At 44.5% G+C, this 25,438-nt stretch overlaps 1 protein-coding gene across 6 annotated transcripts in view; it reads right to left on the bottom strand.

Annotated features, from left to right (window-relative positions):
* LOC137624481 (uncharacterized) overlaps nucleotides 1-25,438 on the bottom strand; it is a 123,987-nt gene that overhangs the window by 55,733 nt on the left and 42,816 nt on the right. For all 6 annotated transcript variants that reach the window (XR_011040734.1, XM_068355258.1, XM_068355261.1 and 3 more), the window contains exon 3: nucleotides 12,562-12,659. Coding sequence is in view for 5 of the 6 variants with exons in the window: in XM_068355258.1 (XP_068211359.1) it covers nucleotides 12,562-12,659 (98 nt within the window). In the remaining variant the exon portion in view is untranslated. The remainder of the gene's footprint in view (nucleotides 1-12,561; nucleotides 12,660-25,438) is intronic.

Raw genomic sequence — 25,438 nt, 5'->3', positions numbered from 1 at the left:
GGGGTAATTCCTCTAGATTGATAAGTAATTCAGTTGAGTACTTTGTATAGGATATATTATACATGTATTCCTATCCGAAGACTTGGTAGGCTCACATTAATGTGTTATCTTTTTCACACTTCTTGGCTTGGTAAACCATAGACCAACTGAAATGTTGTTGGGGAATATTAGTCATTCATTGCCCATCTCACTGATGACCGACTATCTACGATAGTGAGAAAAGGGTCTAGTCACCTGAAGTATGTAGCCATTGTATTTTGTGAAGGGAGGGAGATATACTTCCCCTCACCTGAGTAATATAGATAAAAATTAATGTTTTCATCATTTACTTTTAGATGAATGAAATCAAAATGTGTACAAGTCAGATGTAATAACCCAGCCAACCCTGTCATTGTGCTAATTGTTCACAGTGCCTGTATTTTCAAGAAGGATTTCTCAGTCCACAATTCTACATTTTTGATGAGCTGCAAGAGCTCATAATCTAAAAGATAATTCCAATCTACAAGGAAAACTTGGATGGCTTTTCTAAGGTATAAGTCACCTTGTCAGATAATTCTGGACTTCTTGGATTATATTTGGTGCACCTCTCGGATGGGAAGCTCCAACCATAAATGATTTTGTCATCTAAATAAGCATTAAGAGAACCTCTCAAGCGTACTTTGGACGTGGATCTAGACTTGGGCATTTAATAAGATCACCTAGTCTTTAGCTTTAAATAGACCATCTCTACCAACTTTTGTTGTATTTTGGTACCAGGAGAGGGTGCTCAAATTTTTGGCCAAGTTAAATATTCCTCCATCTCCATTAAAAAACTTTGACAAAAGCCATATTTTTAATAGCTATAGCCTTAGGAGGAAGTCAGTGAAATGCCTGCCTTTCGGAGGGCCCAGGCGTTAATTACCCTATCCCAGGCCGTCTTCTAATATCGACTCCGGGCCTCCTGTTTCTAAACAAAAACAATGTCTCTTCAGAGACGAGATCCACTTTACATTTCGGCTCTAGTCAGGTTTTAATAACCTATGTCCGGTGTTTACCTTACAAATATGATTATAAAGATCCAAGTCCTCAGAAGTAGCTTGCTTCAAAATACCCAGACCAACAAGTCCCTTTCAACAGGGGCTAACCATATTCTAATGACCTCTCTTTACAAAAAAGATGATCCTGTATCCATCTCTAAAAACCACATTGTGAGAAAAATTGCTTCATTAGTACTTTATTTTTTTTGCTAATACTGTATGCAATTCCAAGATGACCAGAGCTTTACAGGTTGGTCTGGGCATAGGGTATTCATTAAATACTACCTGAAATCAATCCAAGTAGTACAACATTAATGTGAGATAATTAGCTTGTTCGGGACCCCTACAGGAGAAAAGAACCTTTTCAGGCTAGTCCTTCAGGGGACGCATGATGATAGGCATCCAGTGATCCCTGAAGTCATCCCTTATGAGGTGAGTCCAATTTGTTAAGTTTTCCTTCTTATCTACACAAACAACTGTAGCTGTTGTACTTTATTACTTGGTGCTATGCAGAGTCCCTCAATGGTACACGAATCTAGTTAATTAATGCTCTGGTACTAGTCCTTGGAGCCTACACACCACATGAAAATCAAAAAGGAGGAAAACCTATTTGTGGAAAGGTGCTGTGTGATCTCCAGTACTCTTCCTCCTCCATAGCCTCGTGCACGAGAGGGGGACAATAGATTCTCACTAAGATTAGATGGGGGATGGGTGCAAGTTGAGGCGCAAGTAAACTGGTTCCCAGCAGTTTATTCGTTCAGCTATGTGATGGTGACGACGTAATGACGTCAGCCATAGCAGCCAGTTTTCAGCATTGGAGGTGCTGTGTTCGAGAACTCAAAGGTCTCTCTTATGCACACAGTACATACTTTGCATGTTGATTCACTGACCCTAGAGCAGGGAAGAAAATATTTCTTTGGCATTTATGTCATATTGGACTCCCAGTTTTAGCCATTCACAGGAAAATCCTTGTAGTCCACAAAGCACTTCCCCAAAAATCACAATTTTCAAAAGTAATTTGTATTTTTCTCAACTACTGTATACAAACTTGAATCCTTTAACAGGAGATTGATTCAAATGCAGCTGGAATTTGGCAGTTAAAACTTCTAAAAAGGAGTTAGCAGTAGCTAGTAATTATTGAACAGTCTTTTTGATAGCATCTGAGATTTTCGAGTTCCAGAAACCCCCAAAATTCAGGAGCCTTGTTGCAGTTCGGAAATGTAAATACCATTCTGACCCTATTTCATTCCTCTTGCCAGGAATGGTGTTTCATTGTTTTTACCGGAACTGCGCGGGATGAAGGAAAGAAGAGCTACTTTCCTGAATCAGGTTATTCTGTCCTGGGATGGAAAAACTTTCCATTACCATACCTATGTTCATGCCCAGGTATTATCATTCTTTACTTGGGAGAGAGTTTGGACTACCCTAGACTTGTCACAATCCCAAGATCGTGACAAAACGAGAAAAGTCTGTCCCAATGATGAGAAAGTAGGGTCTGAGTCTGCAAGTATCAGCCAGTCATCTAGATACTGGGTAAGGAAAATTCTGATGGAATAAGCCCATGCTGAAACCAACATAAACACTCAAGTGAATACCAGGGGTGTCATGGAGAGCCAGAAGCAAAGAACTTTGAATTGAAAGACTTTGCTTCCTTGGATAAAGCATAGATACTTTCTTGAGGAGAGATTTATGGGGTTTTGGAAATATTGCATCCGAGATAAAGTGAGATCATAAAGTCATTTTTCTCTACTGAGCTTAGTGGATGAACTCATTCAGGGCCCAGTCTTCCTGATGAAATGATTATTAAAGAGAGGGAAAATAAGACTCCTAAAGAGTTGGTCCAAATAAATTAGGACATACATACATATAATTAAATTAGATAAAAAATAACTTAAAATCAAAACCTGCTATAAATAGATATTTGAATTTCTATTAAACAATTAATTGAAGATCTAGGGGCTTTGCAAAGAACATTAACCCTCCTGATCATGGCCACGACCTGAACAAAGGATGACTCGGACTCTGCCTCCTCGGATTCAATCCTAATCGTACCAGACACATGCAGCAACCATCTAACTGAATTGGGAGAGTTCACTTCTCCTTGAAGAGGAATCATACTGTCTGTCTTCCTCCTGTCTGGACACCGTATCTGGCCCGTGTCAAAGAGGGTCGGACATCAAAAATTTGTCTTGGTTCCCCTTAACTTGAGAATTATATCTCGAGCAAAATTTTACCCTTTCCTAGTTGGAGAACGAGGAGACAGAGGATCATCACAATCTCTCTTGCACAAGAACTTATGGGAACAAGAGGATCTCTTTCCTTCTGTTTTCAAGGTTTTGCTCTCCCTACACTTTGAACCCATCAGAATGGGTGAAGCGTCTTCTGTCACTTTCGTAAGAGCAGGACCTTCAGAAAACTCTGGATCCAAAGGTAATCGTCTAGAGGAGACAAACTTGATTGGTAACAGTCTGTAGTTGTCAACATAGGAAATGCACCTCAAGATCTAGACCTTCTATGAATCTGAGTATAAGGATCTAGTGAAAAGGGTTTCACTCCTAACCTCCTCCGAGGGTCATGTTGTCGTACACTGTATGGCCGCAGCAATACAAGGAAGACCTGGAGCTTCAAAGAGTGAGGGTCCTGAATGTGACGAGAATCAGGTAATGCTAGTTTTCCTCTGATCTCTTCACCGGAGACCGGGTTCATTTAGAAGCCTGAATAGGTATTCGTAATGGTGTAGTTTCCTTCCTTTCAGCATGTCATTAAAATGGGTTGAGGGTATGAGGCCATATATACTTGTCTTTATTAGCTACCCCCTGTCCATCTCTAAGGGAATTGGAAAGTGTGCATCGCAAATATGATTGTGCGCTCTGCACCAAGGCACGTACTTTAAATGACAGTATCTTTTGTCATCGCTAGGTTTGCGGTCATCAAACATGCACTCGTAATGACAATCACACATTTGGGAGATGTAGGGAAATATCTCCCCTTGAGGAAAGTGCACTAAATGAGCCATCCATGGGATCATGTGAATCTCTGTCAGGGTGTACGCTATTGTGGGAAAGCACTGTATTTGTACTCACCACAGGTTGCTGATGTTATGTGCCAGCGTGAGAGTGCACTGTTGTGCATGCTCGTATCACTAATGTGATGAGCACAGTCAGCCAAAACAATTTTCCAAGATTGCATATGCGAAGCAGCGCACGTATTGGTAAACAATGATTGAGTCCAAACGCCCTGCGCATTTAAAGAAATATTGCTCATGAATGCGTGCATTAGCAAGGAAGGACACAAGCCACTCTGAAGATTTGCAAGTGCTAACGAGCTCATCATACAGAGAAGAACTACAGTATCTCTCTTCCTGAAAGAACTTGTTCCTGCCAATACCATCTTAGCAGAACTTGTTCAGGTGGATGAACAATCAGTTAAGTCTAACTCAAGGGCAGAATATTAACCAGCAGCTAGAGTTCAGGCTTAGTCACTGTCTTAAGATGTGGAAGTTTCATTCTCCTTCAAGGGATTAAGCACAAAGGCTAGCCTTTCTCTGGGAGTACCCTGTAACCCCAGGAAATTCCAAAGGCATAGCACAGCATCGTCAACTGGAACCATATCAAATTTTAAGAGACTCCTCCCAAGGGAAAAGTTTACCCGGTTCCATTGGAGAAAAGGCGAGTCTCCTGGCCTCGAGACTTGTCCAAAAGCTAATTTGCCACCCATCTTCCCTGTCTTGTCTCCAGGAAGGGTCAGAGAACAGAGTACTGGGGGTTGGAGGACGAGGTATACTGATTTCTTTTACCTCGAGGATGAGCCAGAGGGATAAAAATAGAGCTTAGCCTTCTTTCACCTTATGTCATACATCTGCCAAAGGGATGATGACCACTCACAACATTCCTCATAGGGGGAATCCTAAGAAAACACGTCTCCTGCATGAAAGCCACAAGTATGAGGATCTACCTTCCTACTCCTCATAAAAGCGCCTCTTTTTCCAACCATCACGGGCAGGTTAGTATGTCTGCCTTCGGCATTGGTAAGGATGCACACTTACTGGAAAAAGAAAGAAAACTTTAAGCGTACCGGCAAAGGTGAGGGGCTTCCCCGCCAACGGCCGATTACCAGCTACTGGCGACACTTCGTTATAAGTTTTAACTGGCAAATTCTAGCTGCGCTTGAATTAATCTATTAAAGAATGAAGGTTTGTATTTGTGTAGGAATAAATAAATTCATCATTGGTATTTGTTTACAAGACCACACTCCATATACTGCCAATTCATGCAAAGCTATTGTTTCCCTTAAAGTTATAAAATACTATAATTATAAAAGAACTATCCTGGTTTCCTTGCTAAATGACCTGGAACTGACATCGTCAACATAGTACAGTCAACCAGACAGAAGTTCATGATGCCAGCGTACATTTGATATATATATTCCAAATATATACTAAATTAAAATTGGAATAATTACTCAAAAGGGTCACTATTAGTAAATATGATATTTTGATTATAAAATAAATTTTTTAATATACTTACCCGGTGAATATATAATAGCTGACGTCTCCGGCGGCTCGACAGAAAAACACAAAAACTCGCGAGCGATCGCTATGAAGGTTGCGGGTGTGCCCACCAGCGCCAACTATCGGCCAGATACCGCATATACATGTAAACAGCTCCAGTTCTTCTCATCCCGCTGGGTCTCTATCAGGGAGGAAGGGGGGGGGCCTTTAATTTATATATTCACCGGGTAAGTATATTCAAAAATTTATTTTATAATCAAAATATCATTTTTAAATATTAAACTTAGCCGGTGAATATATAATAGCTGATTCACACCCATGGTGGTGGGTAGAGACCAGTATTAATACAGTTTACAGCGTATATGCTTAGAGTTTTTGACAGTTATATCATAACAAAACCCAAATATATATAGGTACCTGGTAAGGAAGATGACTTTGACGATTACTCTGCCTTGTTAGTCTTGTCTTCCTCACGAAGCCCAGCCATCCTCTTAGGATGCTGAAAGACTCCCAGGAGCTGAAGTATCAAGGGCGGCAACCCATACAACAGGACCTCATCAAACCCCTAATCTGGGCGCTCTCAAGAAATGACATTTGACCACCCGCCAAATCAAAAAGGATGCGAAAGGCTTCTTAGCCTTCCGTACAACCCAAAAACAAGATTAAAAACATTTCAAGAGACAGATTAAAAGGATATTGGAATTAAGGGAATGTAGTGGTAGAACCCTCACCCACTACTGCACTCGCTGCAACGAATGGACCCAGTGTGTAGCAGTCCTCATAAAGAGTCTGGACATCTTTTAAGTAAAATGACGCGAATACCGACTTGCTTCTCCAAAAGGTCGCGTCCATAATACTTCGCAGAGATCTATTTTGCTTAAAGGCCACGTTAGTTGCTATAGCTCTTACTTCGTGCGTCTTAACTTTAAGCAAGCATCGGTCTGTTTCATTCAAGAGAGAATGAGCCTCTCGGATTAAAAATCTGATAAAATATGACAAGGCATTCTTTGACATAGGTAATGATGGCTTCTTAACTGAGCACCATAAGGCCTCAGATCCACCTCGTAAGGACTTAGTACGAGCTAAGTAGAACTTAAGAGCTCTAACTGGACACAGTACTCTTTCAAGTTCGTTGCCTACGATCTCTGACAGGCAAGGTATATCAAATGACTTAGGCCAAGGACGAGAAGGCAGTTCATTTTTGGCCAGGAAACCAAGTTGAAGTGAATATGTGGCTTTATCTGTGGAAAAGCCGATGTTCTTACTGAAGGCATGAATTTCACTAACCCTTTTAGCCGAAGCCAAGCACACTAGGAAAAGCGTCTTGAGGGTGAGATCCTTCAGGGAGGCTGAATGTAATGGCTCAAACCTGTCTGACATCAGGAACCTTAGGACCACGTCTAAGTTCCATCCAGGAGTTGCCATACGACGTTCCTTAGAGGTCTCGAAAGACTTAAGGAGATCTTGGAGATCTTTATTGTTGGAAAGATCTAAGCCTCTATGTCGAAAGACCGAAGCCAACATTCTCCTGTAGCCCTTAATAGTGGGTGCTGAGAGGGAGCGAACATTTCTCAGATGTAACAGGAAATCTGCGATTTGGGCTACAGAGGTACTGGAAGAGGACACAGATGCTGACTTGCACCAGTCTCGAAAGACTTCCCACTTCGACTGGTATACTTTGATGGTAGAAGCTCTCCTCGCTCTCGCAATTGCACTGGCTGCCTCCTTTGAAAAGCCTCGAGCTCTTGAGAGTCTTTCGATAGTCTGAAGGCAGTCAGACGAAGCGCGGGGAGGCTTTAATGAACATCCTTTACGTGGGGCTGACGTAAGAGATCTACCCTTAGAGGAAGACTCCTTGGAATGTCTACCAGCCATTGAAGTACCTCGGTGAACCACTCTCTCGCGGGCCAGAGGGGAGCAACCAACGTCAACCTTGTCCCTTCGTGAGAGGCGAACTTCTGCAGTACCTTGTTGACCATCTTGAATGGTGGGAATGCATACAAGTCCTGGTGAGACCAGTCCAGTAGAAACGCGTCTATGTGGATCGCCTCTGGATCTGGGACTGGTGAGCAATAGTTTGGGAGCCTTTTGGTCAACGAGGTGGCAAAGAGGTCTATGGTGGGTTGACCCCAAGTCGCCCAAAGACTCTTGCACACGTCCTTGTGGAGGGTCCATTCCGTGGGTATCACCTGACCCCTCCAACTGAGACAGTCTGCCAAGACGTTCAAGTCCCCCTGGATAAACCTTGTCAACAGGGAGATGCCTCGATTTTTTGACCATATGAGGAGGTCCCTTGCGATCACGTACAGCGTGTGGGAGTGAGTGCCTCCTTGCTTGGAGATGTATGCCAAAGCTGTGGTGTTGTCTGAATTGACCTCTACCACTTTGTTTCGAAGAATGTTCTCGAAATTCATCAAGGCCAAGTGGACTGCTAATAGCTCCTTGCCGTTGATGTGCATGCTCTTCTGAACTGAGGTCCACAGACCCGAGCATTCCCGACCGTCCAGGGTCGCACCCCAACCCAAATCCGACGCGTCTGAGAACAACACGTGGTTTGGGTTCTTGACTGCTAGGGACAGGCCCTCTCTCAGACTGATATTGCTGTCCCACCAGTTCAGGCATGCTTTTACTGGTTCGGAGACCGGGATTGATACCGTCTCTAAAGTCTTGCCCTTGTTCCAGTGAGAGGCTAAATGGAACTGGAGAGGCCGAAGGTGCAGTCTCCCTAGCGAGACAAACTGCTCCAGGGATGAGAGAGTCCCTACGAGACTCATCCAACTCCTTACTGAACAACGTTCTCTCTTCAGCATTAGTTGGACTTTGAGCAGGGCTTGTTCTATTCGGGTGGCAGACGGAAAAGCCCGAAAAACTAGACTGCGAATCTCCATCCCCAAATATAGAATAGTCTGGGATGGGATCAGTTGGGACTTTTCTAAGTTGACCAAAAGTCCCAACTCCTTGGCCAGACCCAACGTCCAATGTAGATCCTGCAGACAGCGATGACTGGACGATGCTCTGAGAAGCCAGTCGTCCAAGTACAGGGAGTCTCGGATTCCCGATAGATGAAGGAATTTTGCCACATTCCTCATGAGCCTCGTAAACACGAGAGGAGCAGGACTGAGGCCAAAGCACAGGGCTCGAAACTGGTACACCACATTCCTGTAAACAAACCTCAGAAACGGTTGGGAATCCGGGTGTATAGGAATGTGGAAGTACGCATCTCGTAGGTCGAGAGAGACCATCCAGTCTCCCTCTCTGACCGCTGCTAAGACGGACTTCGTGGTCTCCATCGTAAATTTTGTTTTCGTAACAAAAACGTTGAGCGCACTGACGTCTAGCACTGGCCTCCAACTTCCTGAATGCTTTGGGACAAGGAAGAGACGGTTGTAAAACCCCGGTGATTGAAGGTCCGAGACTTTCACCACCGCTCCCTTATCTAGCAACAAAGACACTTCTTGATTTAGGGCTTGTCTCTTTGACTCCTCTCGGTAACTGGGAGAGAGGTCTATGGGAGTTGATACTAGAGGAGGTTTGCGTACAAACGGTATTTTGTACCCCTCTTTGAGCAACAGAACAGACTCTTGGTCTGCACCCCTCTTCTCCCAGGCCTGCCAGAAGCTGTTCAATCTGGCCCCTACCGCTGTCTGAGGCTGTGGGCAGTCAGACTCTGCCACGGGAGGACTTGGCTCCTCTCTTCTTACCTCTCTTTCCCTCGGCACGAGAGCCTCCCCTGCTGGGAGCTCTGCCACGAAAGGGCGGGATAAATCTAGACGCAGGAGTCTCGATCCTGGGTCTCACAGCAAAGGATGAAGAAGGAGCTCCCTTGCGAGTAGAGGACGCCATCAGGTCATGTGTGTCCTTCTGCACAAGCGAAGCAGCTATATCCTTAACCAGCTGTTGTGGAAACAAGGCAGCCGATAAGGGAGCAACGAGCAGTTCCGATCTCTGACAGGGAGTAACTCCTGCTGAAAGGAAAGAGCAAAGGGTTTCAATCTTCTTCAAGACTCCCGACGTAAAGGTGGAGGCGAGCTCATTGGAGCCATCGCGGATGGCTTTGTCCATACAGGACATGATAAGTAAGGATACATCTTGGTCGGCAGACGAGATCTTCCTACTTAATGCTCCAAAAGACCAATCAAGAAATTTAAAAACTTCAAAGGCCCTGTATACGCCTTTAAGTAGATGGTCAAGATCCGAGGAGGACCAACAAATCTTCGAGCGTCTCATGGCCAGGCGACGGGGAGAGTCTACGAGGATTGAGAAGTCACCCTGGGCAGAGGCAAGGACTCCCAAGCCGAGAACTTCTCCCGTGTCATACCAGATGCTCGATCTAGAAGCAAGCTTAGAAGGTGGGAAGGCAAAGGCCGTCTTCCCCAAACTCCTCCTGGTATCCAACCAGTCGCCTAGAAGACGTAAGGCCCTCTTAGAAGAGCGAGAAAGCGCTAGCTTAGTAAAGGCAGGCTTGGTAGCAGCTAAGCCTAGAGCAAACTCAGACGGAGGCGAACGAGGAGCAACAGCAACAAAATGATCTGGAAAAAGATCCTTGAAAATCATCATGATCTTCTTAAAATCCATCGAAGGTTGAACAGCCTTAGGTTCTTCTACATCTGACAAAACGTCCAAAGGATTATCATCAGGATGAGGATCAGCAACGTCCTCATCTGAAGGAACCTCGTCCGACAACTGATGAGTCTCAAGCAAGGGAGAGACCTGTCTTGGTGGCAATGCTTGACAAGCAGAGTCCACACGCACAGGAGCATCAGTAGCAGTCCAGGACGCTACGTCATGTAACTGCTTAACGGACTGACTAGCAACAACAACAGGAGCGGGAGGACGCTCGACGTCAACTCGAGACTGCCTTGACTGCCTAGACTGAGCAGTCAAAACAACTCTTGACTGCGGTGCTTGACGCTCAACGTCAAAACAAGTCAACTTCGCTGGTTGGCGAACGTCCTGAACGTCAACACGAGCATGCGGCAGCGGCTGAACGTCCACAAGCGGCTGAAAGTCAACACGGGACTGCATCGAGTGAGGCTCTACGTCACGTGACTGACGTGACTTTGTAACGTCAACGTCAACAGGACGAGCAAAGGCTCGTTTGGGCGGCTGACGGCCAGGATCTCGATCAGCTAAACGGCGAGGATCATCGTGAACCTGCTCAGCAGTATAATCCTCCATAAGAGAGGCAAGCTTATTCTGCATATCTTGCAGCACAACCCATTTAGGATCAACGGGAGTGGGTGCGGTTCGAGACGAGGGTAACGTCTGTGACTGCAAAACATTGCCTACACTAAGACTCTCGGAGCCTGTGTTACGCTTCTGTTTAGGCGGCGAGCAGTCTTCCGATGACTGCACAGGGTCAGAGCTGTCCCAATGGCTACAACCAGGACGCTGGACCTGTCCTGAAGGGACTGACTTTCGCTTTAAGGGTCTCGAAACCTTGCTCCACGGTTTCTTACGCGAGAAGCCTTCGGATGACGAGGAGAAAATCGCCTCGCTCGTCTTATGGTAGGGGCGGTCTTGACGAGACATGCCCGAAACCATAGAGGGAACGTCTGTTCGTTGGTTAAAGCCTCTCGTACCCATAAGTCCTACGACATTACTTCTCCCTGGGGCATGGGAGCTTGCAAGAGGTCTCGGACTAGGCGAACGACAGGCACGAACAGACGAACCCTCGGTCGCAACACTGATAACACTTTGCGCACTAATCACTTTATCCCCACGATTTTCTAATGTGGCACTCTGACACTTTAACTCTTTTACATCCGCCATGAGTTGATTACGGTCCGTAGCTAAAGATTCAACTCTCTCGCCCAAAGCTTGAATGGCACGTAACATATCCCGCATTGATGGTTCATGAGTGCTAGTAGAAGGTTCAGGCACAACTACTACTGGGGAAGGATTAGGTTCAGGGGCATGGGAGGAGGAAAATTCTAATGATCTAGAGGAACTTCTCCTCACCCTATCTCTCTCTAGCTTACGAGAATACTTATCAAACTCTAGCCAGTCGAATTCCGAAAGTACCACGCACTCATCACACCGATCTCCTAATTGACAGGTTTTACCCCGACAATTAGAACACACAGTATGTGGGTCGAGAGAGGCCTTTGGAAGACGTTTGTTACAATCCTTAGCATTACATTTACGAAATTTAGGAATTGGAGAAGGGTCAGCCATTTTGAAAAGTCAAAGAAAGTCCAAAAACAATCCAGAGTCATCAACAATTAAATCTATCCAAAAAAGAGTTCAAGAGTTTAAATTGAAGATAAAAACACCTGCACTGCGAAAGCTCAAAACCAAAAAGAAGTACTTCACCAAGACTGTTGAAAAACTCCAGGTTAACAGCGAGTAATGGAATCAACTTGTCGACAAGACCGACAGAGAAGAACTGGAGCTGTTTACATGTATATGCGGTATCTGGCCGATAGTTGGCGCTCGTGGGCACACCTGCAACCTTCATAGCGATCGCTCGCGAGTTTTTGTGTTTTTCTGTCGAGCCGCCGGAGATGTCAGCTATTATATATTCACCGGCTAAGTTTAATATTTAAAATGCAAATTTTATGAATGCTTTTAACTAATTACTCAATTTTTAATTTTGTACATATTTTGAATTTATATCAAAAGTATCCTGGCATCAAAAACTTTTGTTTGGTTGACTATGTTGACAATGTCAGTCCCAGGTCGTTTTGAGAGGAAATCAGGCTAGTTTTTTTTTATAATTCTATAGTTTCTTATAATTTTAACTTGTTTCCCATGTGGTGAATTGTCTTAAATTATGAAAAAGTAAGAGGAAAACAATAGCTTTGCATAATTTGACAGTATATGGAAAGTGGTCTTGAAAACAAATACCTTATTTGTCAAAACCCCATTATTTTATTTATTAACACAATGAGCTTGCTGTATTCTGGTGATGAATACGGTGGTTAAAATATTGAAGCTGTTTTATGGTAATGACTACAATGGTTAAAATAATGAAGAATATAATGACCATCAACAATTAAGAAAGAAAACTTTACAGTAATCATCTTTACTTACAAAACGACGCAAAGATGCAAGCATATGGCTAAACGTGGAACTATGGTTGTTCCACGACAAGGAGAGCATCCCACCCCCATCACCCATCTTGTCTAGGCCTGTGAAAAAAATAACATACAAATAAATTTGATTACCTAAAAGGTAAAACTTTCTTGGGGAAAAAAAAAAAAATTAATTAAAACAATTGTTATGCCATTAAATACGAGGGTGCGCCCATCCAAAGGAATGTCAGAGAACAAAACCTATTAACAGATTTCTTATAACTCCTATAAACCATTTAATGCAATCAAAACCAGCCAACAGTCACAAATAAGTCCCTTAGAATGAAGATTGAAAACTGTCCGCCAATATTAAAGAAGCATTAGGGATACCAGTGTTCCTGACAAATACAGACCTACAATTTAACCCTTTTACCCCCAAAAGGACGTACTGGTACGTTTCACAAAAGCCATCCCTTTACCCCCATGGACGTACCGGTACGTCCTTGCCAAAAAATGCTATAAAAAAATTTTTTTTCATATTTTTGATAATTTTTTGAGAAAATTCAGGCATTTTCCAAGAGAATGAGACCAAACTGACCTCTCTATGACAAAAATTAAGGCTGTTAGAGCAATTTAAAAAAAAAAAATATACTGCAAAATGTGCTGGGAAAAAAATAACCCCCTGGGGGTTAAGGGTTGGAAATTTCCAAATAGCCTGGGGGTAAAAGGGTTAAAACTAGACCCAAGTCCAACAGGCCTGCAGAGCCCTAACCAGAGCATGCCAAAAAAACAGAACAATAGAAAAAATTGTGCAGTCCTAACTAATAGTTCCTGTACCAAGAGTTATGTAAAATTTCCCCAAAAAACAGCCTGGAGCTTTTGTGCCAAATATTTTGGTGAGGGGTTAGTTCTCAAATATAGAAGTTTTAAAAATTTATGTCAGCAAATGAAAGTGATAAAGTTTCAAAAAACTAAATAAAAAGGGCATACAACTATTACTGGTAATTACTTTTCCCACCATAGATCTTTTTCCATTTATGTCTATAAGTAAAGTTCATTTTCATCTTCCTACAATAGATATAAATAGGGAATATTTAGATAGCTTTGGAAGGTTATAAGTGTATATCAACTATCATTTATACCAGTTAACCAACAATTTGGAATCATTAATCACAAAAGTGTTCAACTTTTTTTTACTGCCGATTGATAAAAACATTAAGTGTAAATTTGTACTGCTTTTGGACCTTAAAAATTACATATAAAAAGTAGAACTATACAAAATAATCTAAGCCATATGCAATCATAGATTTTGTAAGCCTGAACATTGAAATGGAAGGAACACATACCAAATATGTATTAACTAGCATCGATTGTTTTCAAGAACGTTTAATAAGGACAGTCTGACCCCAAATGAACAGTCCAGGCATTACCTTGGAAGGAGTTCAGCTACTACTGTAATAGGTAAGAGGAGTCAATTCAATAAGACTAGCCAACCTTACACATAAAGACAACTTTGAAATTACTTGACTTGGTTTATACAATTCTGCTAGGTCATACGGCATAGCGTCGGAATCGAGGAGTTCATTCATCAAGAGGTTAGGCTAGATAGAAAAAAATTAAGGGAGAAAGGAAAGAGGTTAAGTAGTGCCTACTGTGCACCACATGAGAGGCAATTGATGGTACTAACCTCCAACTGGGACTAGTGAAATGGAAGTAGAAAGACATACACACTTTGTGGCACAAAGCAAATTGTAAGTAGTATTCCTTACAAAGTAATGGTCAAGTAATCTCTAACAAATGATAAATGCACAAAATAATTTCTGCAAAGTGTGCTACAATAATCTAAGTGTTTACTCTGATGACAATACAACATGAACTTCTTGAATATCCTTGGTCTGAATGAATAAAATTTGCAAAAACAAACAGTAAGGTGAAATTCTATTTAACATGTAAAGTTTTTAGGGAATGTGTACTTATACTTAGAAGGTACAGTACAAAAAGACATTATTCCAACTCCATCAACCACAAAAAATGTAAATCTCAGCGTGTTCCATTATGGCCGACTAAAGAATACTAAATACCACTTACCTAGCAATTGGAATTCTCATTTGTCCCAGCTGTTCTAACTTAGTATTAGAAACAACAATCTTGTAAACATACAATCTACCTTTCCATATGCACTATAAGTTTAGAGCCTTTTATAACTACATTTATCTAGAAATCATATTTAAAAGGATTGGACAAAACGTAGCCAACTATGAATAATACCTTATAAAACATTGCAATCCCCCAAAAGACTTTTAGAACTGTATTTCTTCCACTTTCTTATTAACAAGTTTCAGTATCTACAGTATATGAGGTAAGTAGTATCACACTATCAGGCCACCACACTGCTACTGCATATCCAAAATCATCAGCCTATAGGTCTATCTGCCGAGTCATCAGCAGCCATTGCCTGGCCCTCCCTGGTCCTAGCTTAGGTAGAGAGCGGGCTTGGGCACTGATCATATGATATATGGTCAGTCTCTAGGACAATGTTCTGCTTGCTAGGCAAGGTCACTGTCCCTTGCCTCTGCCATTCAGGAGCAGAAAGGTCACTGTCCCTTGCCTCTGTCATTCAGGAGCGGCAAGGTCACTGTCCCTTGCCTCTGCCATTCAGGAGCGGCAAGGTCACTGTCCCCTGCCTCTGCCATTCAGGAGTGGCAAGGTCACTGTCCCTTGCCTCTGCCATTCAGGAGCAGCAAGGTCACTGTCCCTTGCCTCTGCCATTCAGGAGCGGCAAGGTCACTGTCCCTTGCCTCTGCCATTCAGGAGCGGCAAGGTCACTGTCCCTTGCCTCTGCCATTCAGGAGCGACCTTTAAAACCTTTCAACAAAGTACCGCAAGTACCCCTCATCCCATGACTCATTTTCCATTAATTTACAAAACCCCTAACAGGTGTGGAGAATCTGTTCTTTCCTTTATCCAGGGTTGATCATTTTGTGGAATTGTGCAACATGAGAATACTTTAGTATTCTTTAACCGTTTTCTTTCCGATGTGTTCTATAGATATATCATCTAGGTTAATGTGGGTAAGGGTTAGGTTGGGTAGGGAATGTTGGGCGTTTGTCAGTGCGTATGGGCCAGGTAGTGAGAAAAGTGAAGAAGATCGGAATGAGTTCTGGAATGATTTAACTAGGTGTGTAGAAGGACTGGGTAGAAGGAATTATGTAGTTGTTATGGGTGACTTAAATGCTAGAGTGGGCGCTGGAGAGGTAGAAGGTGTCATTGGTAAGTATGGCGTACCAGGTGAAAATGAGAGTGGTGAGAGACTGGTAGACATGTGTGTTGAACAAGAGATGGTAATAGGTGCTAGCTTCTTTAAAAAGAAAGATAAGAATAAGTATACATGGGTAAGAGTGGCAAATGGAAGAGTAGTAGAAAGGGCATTAATGGATTATGTGTTGGTAACTAAAAGAATGTTTGGAAGATTGAAAGACGTGCACGTGTTTAGGGGTATGGCTAACGGTATGTCTGATCATTTTTTGGTGGAAGGAAAATTAGTTGTAGCAAAAGAGTGGGGGAATAGAGTAGGTGGATGTAAAAGGGAGGTAGTGAGGATTTGAAGAGCTAATAAAACCGGGGGTAAAAAGTAAATATCAGGAAAGGTTGAAAATGGCATATGATGAGGTGAGAGTAAGAGAAACTGGTAATTTAGAGGAGGAATGGAAGTTAGTAAAAGAAAATTTTGTTGGGATTGCAAGTGATGTATGTGGCAAGAAGGTTGTTGGAGGCAGCATGAGGAAGGGCAGTGAATGGTGGAATGAAGGAGTGAAGGTGAAAGTGGAAGAGAAAAAGAGGGCTTTTGAAGAATGGCTGCAGAGTAATAGTATAGAGAAGTATGAAAAATATAGAGAGAAAAAGGTGGAAGTAAAGCGCAAGGTACGTGAGGCAAAGAGGGCAGCTGACCTGAGGTGGGGTCAGGGATTGGGTCAGTCATATGAAGAGAATAAGAAGAAGTTTTGGAAAGAAGTGAAGAGAGTAAGGAAGGCTGGCGCAAGAATTGAAGAGACAGTGAAAGATGGAAATGGAAGGTTGTTAAAAGGAGAGGAGGCAAGGAAAAGGTGGGCGGAATATTTTGAAAGTTTACTGAATGTTGAGGATAATAGGGAGGCAAATATAACTGCTGTTCCAGGTGTTGAGGTGCCAGTGATGGGAGATGAGAATGAGAGAGAGATAACAATAGAGGAAGTGAGGAGAGCATTAGATGAAACGAGAGTAGGAAAAGCATCTGGTATGGACGGTGTGAAAGCTGAGATGTTGAAGGAAGGGGGTGTGACCGTACTTGAATGGTTGGTGAGATTGTTTAATATGTGTTTTGCGTTGTCAATGGTACCAGTAGATTGGGTTTGTGCATGTATTGTACCACTATATAAGGGTAAGGGAGATGTGCATGAGTGTTGTAATTCAAGAGGTATTAGTTTGTTGAGTGTAGTTGGAAAAGTGTATGGTAGAGTACTGATTAATAGGATTAAGGATAAAACAGAGAATGCAATCTTGGAAGTACAGGGTGGTTTTAGAAGAGGTAGGGGTTGTATGAATCAGATTTTTACAGTTAGGCAGATATGCGAGAAATATTTAGCAAGAGGTAAGGAGGTGTATGTTGCGTTTATGGATCTGGAGAAAGCATATGATAGAGTTGATAGGGAAGCAATGTGGGATGTGATGAGGTTATATGGAGTTGGTGGAAGGTTGTTGCAAGCAGTGAAAAGTTTCTACAAAGGTAGTAAAGCATGTGTTAGAATAGGAAATGAAGTGAGTGATTGGTTTCCGGTGAGAGTGGGGCTGAGACAGAGATGTGTGATGTCGCCGTGGTTGTTTAACTTGTATGTTGATGGAGTGGTGAGAGAGGTGAATGCTCGAGTGCTTGGACGAGGGTTAAAACTGGTAGGCGAGAATGACCATGAATGGGAGGTAAATCAGTTGTTGTTTGCGGATGATACTGTACTGGTAGCAGACACAGAAGAGAAGCTTGACCGACTAGTGACAGAATTTGGAAGGGTGTGTGAGAGAAGGAAGTTGAGAGTTAATGTGGGTAAGAGTAAGGTTATGAGATGTACGAGAAGGGAAGGTGGTGCAAGGTTGAATGTCATGTTGAATGGAGAGTTACTTGAGGAGGTGGATCAGTTTAAGTACTTGGGGTCTATTGTTGCAGCAAATGGTGGAGTGGAAGCAGATGTACGTCAGAGAGTGAATGAAGGTTGCAAAGTTTTGGGGGCAGTTAAGGGAGTAGTAAAAAATAGAGGGTTGGGCATGAATGTAAAGAGAGTTCTATATGAGAAAGTGATTGTACCAACTGTGATGTATGGATCGGAGTCGTGGGGAATGAAAGTGATGGAGAGACAGAAATTGAATGTGTTTGAGATGAAGTGTCTGAGGAGTATGGCTGGTGTATCTCGAGTAGATAGGGTTAGGAACGAAGTGGTGAGGGAGAGAACGGGTGTAAGAAATGAGTTAGCGGCTAGAGTGGATATGAATGTGTTGAGGTGGTTTGGCCATGTTGAGAGAATGGAAAATGGTTGTCTGCTAAAGAAGGTGATGAATGCAAGAGTTGAGGGGAGAAGTACAAGAGGAAGGCCGAGGTTTGGGTGGATGGATGGTGTGAAGAAAGCTCTGGGTGATAGGAGGATAGATGTGAGAGAGGCAAGAGAGCGTGCTAGAAATAGGAATGAATGGCGAGCGATTGTGACGCAGTTCCAGTAGGCCCTGCTGCTTCCTCCGGGGCCTTAGATGACCGCGGAGGTAGCAGCAGTAGGGGAGTCAGCATTATGAAGCTTCATCTGTGGTGGAAATGTGGGAGGTTGGGCTGTGGCACCCTAGCAGTACCAGCTGAACTCGGTTGAGTCCCTGATGAGGCTGAAGGAACATAGAGAGTAGAGGTCCCCTTTTTGTTTTGTTTCATTGTTGGTGTCGGCTACCCCCCAAAATTGGGGGAAGTGCCTTGGTATATAGATATAGATAGATAGTGTTCTATAGAAACTATGATGTATGCAGTACTGTATTAACAATGGTTCTGTTGTTTTCCTATTTCTCTTTTTGAAGGTACGGTACCTGGAATATTCACTGCTTTTGGAACTGATACAATTAGATTTAGCCATAAGTAAACTTTATTCCCTTATCATGAATTTTCTTCTTCATTTCCTCACCCATCTAAATTGTATTGTGCATGTTATGCTGTCCTCTCTTCATATGGTCAATAAGCAGTATTTTATCAGGATAAAAATCCAAATGCTCTTTTGTCTCGCAACCATTTTATCTATGACTCCCTTCTCCCCTTTCTCTATAGCAGTTACTATCTCATTTATACCTTGATTTGCTCTTTCACATTGTGAGTCAACTCAAAATGTATAATATTCTACCACACAAAAAAAATCACCATCCATTAATAAAGAGAACAAGAAACTTATGTAATTCAGCATAAGAAATATTTTTTTTTACAAAAATTCTGGTTCCAATGGCATTAAACTGATGAAAAATCAATATCTTTGCCAATAACTTTTGAGGTTAAGGCCTCGTAGAATATTCTAATTTCTCAGAAACCTTTAATGACTAAAATGTTATTTTTATTAGTAAAATAAATTTTTGAATATACTTACCCGATAATCATGTAGCTGTCAACTCCGTTGCCCGACAGAATTCTATGGAGGGATACGCCAGCTATCACAATACTAGAAGGGGGTGTACTTACCAGCGCCACCTGTGGCCAGGTACTATAGTACTTCTTGTTGACACCTCCTCAATTTTTCCTCGGTCCACTGGTTCTCTATGGGGAGGAAGGGAGGGTCGATTAAATCATGATTATCGGGTAAGTATATTCAAAAATTTATTTTACTAATAAAAATAACATTTTTCAATATTAAACTTACCCGATAATCATGTAGCTGATTCACACCCAGGGGGGTGGGTGAAAACCAGTGTACAAGATTAAAGGATAGCTAAGTATCCCATATTTCATATAACAGTTATCTCAAATAACAATGAAATAATAAGTACCTGGTAAGGAAGTCGAATTGAACCGTTACTCTGCCTCTTTTTTAAGTTCGTCTTCCTTACTGAGCGCAGCGTTCCTCTTGGAGGCTGAATCAACTCAAAGGTGCTAAAGTATATAGGGCTGCAACCCCTACTAAAGGACCTCTACATAACCTCTAACCCAGGCGCTTCTCAAGAATGAATTGACCACCCGCCAAATCAAAAGGATGCGGAAGGCTTCTTAGCCTACCGTAACAACCATAAAAACAACAATAAAAGCATTCAAGAGAAAGGTTAAAAAAGGTTATGGGATTAAGGGAATGTAGTGGCTGAGCCCTCACCTACTACTGCACTCGCTGCTACGAATGGTCCCAGGGTGTAGCAGTTCTCGTAAAGAGACTGGACATCTTTAAGATAAAATGATGCAAACACTGACTTGCTCCTCCAATAGGTTGCATCCATTATGCTCTGCAGAGAACGGTTTTTATTAAAGGCCATCGAAGTATCTACGGCTCTTACTTCGTGGGTCCTTACCTTCAGCAATGCAAGGTCTTCCTCCTTTAAGTGAGAATGGGCTTCTCTAATCAGAAGCCTTATATAATACGAAACCCCGTTCTTGGACATGGGCCTCGAAGGTTTCTTGATGGCACACCATAAGGCTTCTGACTGTCCTCGAATAGGTTTAGACCTATTAAGATAATACTTGAGAGCTCTGACAGGGCAAAGAACTCTCTCTAGTTCGTTACCTACCATGTTGGAGAGGCTAGGTATTTCAAACGATCTAGGCCAAGGACGTGAAGGAAGTTCGTTCTTTGCTAGGAATCCGAGCTGACAAGAACATGTTGCAGATTCGGTCGTGAAACCAATGTTCTTGCTGAAGGCATGAACCTCACTGACTCTCTTAGCTGTTGCAAGGCAGACGAGAAAAAGAGTCTTGAGGGTAAGGTCCTTGAAGGAAGCTGACTGGAGAGGTTCGAACCTAGGTGACATAAGGAACCTTAAGACTACGTCTAGGTTCCAGCCTGGAGTGGATAGACGACGCTCTTTAGATGTCTCAAAAGACTTAAGGATGTCTTGAAGGTCCTTGTTGGAAGAAAGGTCCAAACCTCTGTGGCGGAGAACTGAAGCCAACATACTCCTATACCCTTTAATCGTAGGGGCTGAAAGGGATCTCTCATTCCTAAGATGTAAAAGGAAGTCAGCTATTTGGGTCACAGAGGTATTGGTAGAGGATACTGAATTGGCTCTACACCAGCTCCGGAAGACTTCCCACTTAGATTGGTAGACTCTACGAGTGGAAACCCTTCTTGCTCTGGCAATCGCACTGGCTGCCTCCTTCGAAAAGCCTCTAGCTCTAGCGAATCTTTCGACAGTCTGAAGGCAGTCAGCCGAAGAGCGTGGAGGTTTGGATGCAACCTGTCTACGTGAGGTTGACGTAGAAGGTCCACTCTTAGAGGTAGAGTCCTGGGGATGTCGACTAGCCATTGAAGTACCTCTGTGAACCATTCTCTTGCAGGCCAAAGGGGAGCAACCAGCGTCAGCCGTGTCCCTTCGTGCGAGATGAATTTCTGCAGAACTTTGTTTATTATCTTGAACGGTGGGAATGCGTAAAGGTCGAGATGGGACCAGTTCAGTAGAAAAGCATCCACATGAACTGCTGCAGGGTCTGGAACTGGGGAACAGTACAGCGGAAGTCTCTTGGTTATGGAGGTGGCAAAAAGATCTATGGTAGGTTGACCCCACAAGGTCCAAAGTCTGTTGCACACACTCTTGTGGAGGGTCCATTCCGTGGGAATGACCTGATTCCTTCTGCTTAGGCGATCTGCTGAGACGTTCATATTGCCCTGAATGAACCTCGTGACTAAAGTGAGGTTTTGACTTCTTGACCAAATGAGGAGGTCCCTTGCGATCTCGTATAGGCTCCTCGAATGGGTCCCTCCTTGCTTGGAGATGTAAGCCAAGGCTGTGGTGTTGTCTGAGTTCACCTCCACCACTTTGCCTAGCAGGAGGGACTTGAAGTTTAGCAGGGCTAAATGAACTGCTAGTAGCTCCTTGCAGTTGATGTGGAGCGTTCCCTGTTCCTCGTTCCACGTTCCCGAGCATTCCCGTCCGTTCAAGGTTGCACCCCAGCCCGAGTCCGATGCATCTGAGAAGAGATGAAGATTGGGGGTCTGAATAGCCAACGATAGGCCCTCCCTGAGAAGGAGATTGTGCTTCCACCACAAGAGAGTGGTCTTCATCTCTTTGGTGACTGGGATAGAGACTGCTTCGAGAGTCAAACCCTTGTCCCAATGAGCTGAAAGATGGAATTGAAGAGGGCGGAGGTGGAGTCTCCCTAGCTCGACGAACAGGGCCAGTGATGAAAGGGTCCCTGTGAGACTCATCCACTGTCTCACCGAGCAACTGCTCCTCTTCAGCATGCTCATGATGCACTCTAGGGCTTGGCTTATCCTGGGGGCCGATGGAAAAGCCCGAAAATCCTGACTCCGAATCTCCATTCCCAGGTACACAATGGATTGGGAGGGAATGAGCTGAGACTTTTCTGTGTTGACTAACAGACCCAGTTCTCTGATTAAGTCCAAAGTCCAGTTGAGACTCTCCAGACAGCGACGACTCGTGGAGGCTCTCAACAGCCAGTCGTCTAAGTAGAGGGAGGCTCTGATGTCCGATAAGTGGAGGAATTTTGCTATATTCCTCATCAGATGCGTGAACACCATAGGAGCTGTGCTTAGGCCAAAACACAGGGCTTGGAATTGGTAGATAACCTTTCCAAAAACGAATCTCAGGAAAGGTTGGGAGTCTGGATGAATAGGAACGTGAAAGTAGGCATCTTTCAAGTCCAACGAGACCATCCAGTCCTCCTGCCTGACCGCTGCTAGGACCGACTTTGTCGTCTCCATCGTGAACGTCTGCTTGGTGACATACGCATTGAGCGCGCTGACGTCCAGCACCGGTCTCCAACCTCCTGTCTTCTTGGCCACCAGAAAGAGACGGTTGTAGAAGCCCGGGGATTGATGGTCCCGGACTATAACCACTGCCTTCTTCTGCACAAGTAGCGACACCTCCTGGTGCAACGCTAGCCTCTTGTCCTCTTCTTTGTAGTTGGGAGAGAGGTTGATGGGAGATGTGGTCAGAGGGGGTTTGAGGCAGAATGGAATCCTGTAACCCTCCCTCAGCCAACTGACAGACTGGGCGTCTGCACCTCTCTTTTCCCAGGCTTGCCAGAAGCTCTTGAGTCTGGCTCCTACTGCTGTCTGGAGATGCGGAGAGTCAGTTTTTTCCTTTAGAGGCCTTGGAGCCTTTCCTAGACTTGCTCCTGGAAGAGTCTGGACGGGAGCTTCCTCGGCTGGGGGCTCTACCACGAAAGGGCGGTATGAACCTCGAGGCAGGAGTATCAGCCACTGGGGTGCGATAAGTCCTGGGGACAGAGGTAGCAACCTTAGACTTACGAGCCGATGAGGCTACAAGATCATGTGTGTCCTTTTGTATCAGGGCAGCAGACAAGTCCTTAACCAGCTCTTCGGGGAAGAGGAACTTCGAGAGCGGAGCGAAAAGGAGTTGTGACCTTTGACAAGGTGTAATGCTGGAGGAAAGGAAGGTACAAAGCTGTTCCCTTTTCTTAAGAACCCCTGATACAAACATCGACGCAAGCTCGCCAGATCCATCTCTAATGGCCTTATCCATGCAGGACATTAATAGCATGGCAGAATCCTTGTCCGCAGGGGAGGTCTTCTTGCTGAGGGCCCCCAGGCACCAGTCTAGAAAGTTGAACATCTCAAATGCTCTAAAAACTCCCTTCAGGAAGTGATCAAGGTCTGAGAAGGTCCAGCAAACCTTAGAGCGCCTCATTGCAGTTCTACGAGGCGAGTCTACCAGACTTGAGAAGTCAGCCTGGGCAGAGGCAGGTACTCCCAAGCCTGGTTCCCCTCCTGTGGCATACCAAACGCTCGCTTTAGAAGTGAGCTTAGTCGGAGGAAACATGAAAGAAGTCTTGCCAAGGTGTTGCTTAGTCTGCAGCCACTCCCCTAAGATCCTTAACGCTCTCTTAGAGGACCTTGCTAGGACTAGCTTAGTATAGGTCGACTTAGCTGGCTGCAAGCCCAGCGAAAACTCAGATGGTGGAGAGCGGGGAATAGCAGAGACAAAGTGGTCTGGGTATACCTCCCTAAGCAGAGCCAAGACCTTACAAAAGTCAATAGACTGTGGAGAAGGCTTAGATTCATCCACGTCTGATGAGGGATCCAGGTGTGCCGCCTCATCATCAGACGCCTCATCACCAGAGTGTAGCGAAGAGATCGGACAGGTATGCTGAACAGCAGAGTCAGAACGAGCAGGAACAACAATATAAGTGGTTTCCTCTTCAAGAATCTGTTGAGGGAAAACCTGAGGCTCAGACTGCAAAGGCTGAACAAAAGAAGAAGCAGAGGGTAGGCGCATGGGTGGAGGAGGCTGACTCCTGGCATGAGTGGCTGAACTCAAGGGTTGCGCTTGCTGAGTGGTTGGCGGAAGCGGAGTAGCAAGTTCCTGTTCCTGCGGTGTGAGCGGAGCGCGATGAGGTAGAGGTTGCGCAGAACATAGTAAATGTCTCGCAAGCTGAGGCTCCTGAGGCGCAAGGCTAAGGTGTTGTGGTGCTTGCCTTGTGGAGGGTTGAGCTCGCTGCAGCGAGAGCTGAGGAGACTGACTCATGGACGGGAGAGGTTGTTGTACCTCAACCGAGTGTTGCATCACTGGTGGAGCAGCAAGTGGAAGCGGAGGAAGAGAGGTATAAGCCTCCTGATCCCATTGCTGAGGTTGCCTTAAGGAAGGCGGAGGCTGTACACCACTGGGAACAGTAAACTCAGAACGTGGCTCAACATCGTACGCCTGGCAGGCGGTACTGCGGTCAGGCGGAGCAAGCGCAGGCGGAGCAAGCGCAGGCGGAGGCGGAGGCGCAACCTTCTCAGCCCGACACTCACTCATCAAGACCGAAAGCTGTGCTTGCATTGACTGCAGTAGAGACAACTTGGGGTCGGCAGACACTACGGTCTGCTGAGGCATAGCCTGAACAGACGAGATCTGTTGCGGCAGAACCTTACTCCTCTTGGGCGGAGTACAGTCGACTGATGACTGCGGCGAGTCCGAGCTGAGCCAATGACTGCAGCCCGGTTGAGAACTCGCGGACTGGACTCTGCGTTTGAGTGGTCTAGAGACCTGAGTCCAGCGTTTCTTCCCTGACAAAAGATCAGCGGACGAGTAAAAGACGGGCTCAATCGTCTGCAGGTGGGAGTGACGGTCTCTGGAAGACACGCCCGCAACCACCGAGGATACTTCTGTGCGCCGATCAAGGCCTGCCGAACCCTTTTGCCCTTCGACATTGCTTCTCCCCTGGGCTTGGGAGCTTGCAAGAGGTCCCGGACTGGGAGAACGACTGACACGCACAGAAGTATCCTCACGCACCACACTGACACTGACACTAGCACTTGGCACTGCACTGACACTAGCACTCGTCACAGCACTGGCACTAATTCCACCCACTGCACTCTTGACCTTAAGTTCCTTGACTTCGGCCATAAGAGACTTATGATCACTTACCACTGACTCTACTTTATCGCCTAAGGCCTGAATAGCACGCAACACAACAGACATATCAGGCTGAGGGCAAATAGTAGGTTCGGGGGTAGCCACTACAGGGGTAGGAAAAGGTAGGGGATCATGAGGTGAGGAAAAAAGTGAAGAGTGAGAAGAACTCCTCCTAACTCTACCTTTCTCTAACTTAGTTGAATATTTCAAAAGACGGACAAAATCAAGTTCCGAAAGTCCGGCGCATTCCTCACATCGATTTTCTAACAGACAGGGCCTATCCCTACAGTCAGAACAAGCGGTGTGAGGATCTACCGAGGCCTTCGGAA

Source organism: Palaemon carinicauda, chromosome 31 (assembly GCF_036898095.1).
Source record: "Palaemon carinicauda isolate YSFRI2023 chromosome 31, ASM3689809v2, whole genome shotgun sequence".
Taxonomy (NCBI): domain Eukaryota; kingdom Metazoa; phylum Arthropoda; class Malacostraca; order Decapoda; family Palaemonidae; genus Palaemon; species Palaemon carinicauda.
Note: the sequence above shows the minus strand (reverse complement) of the source record. Positions and strands in the feature narration are given on the sequence as shown.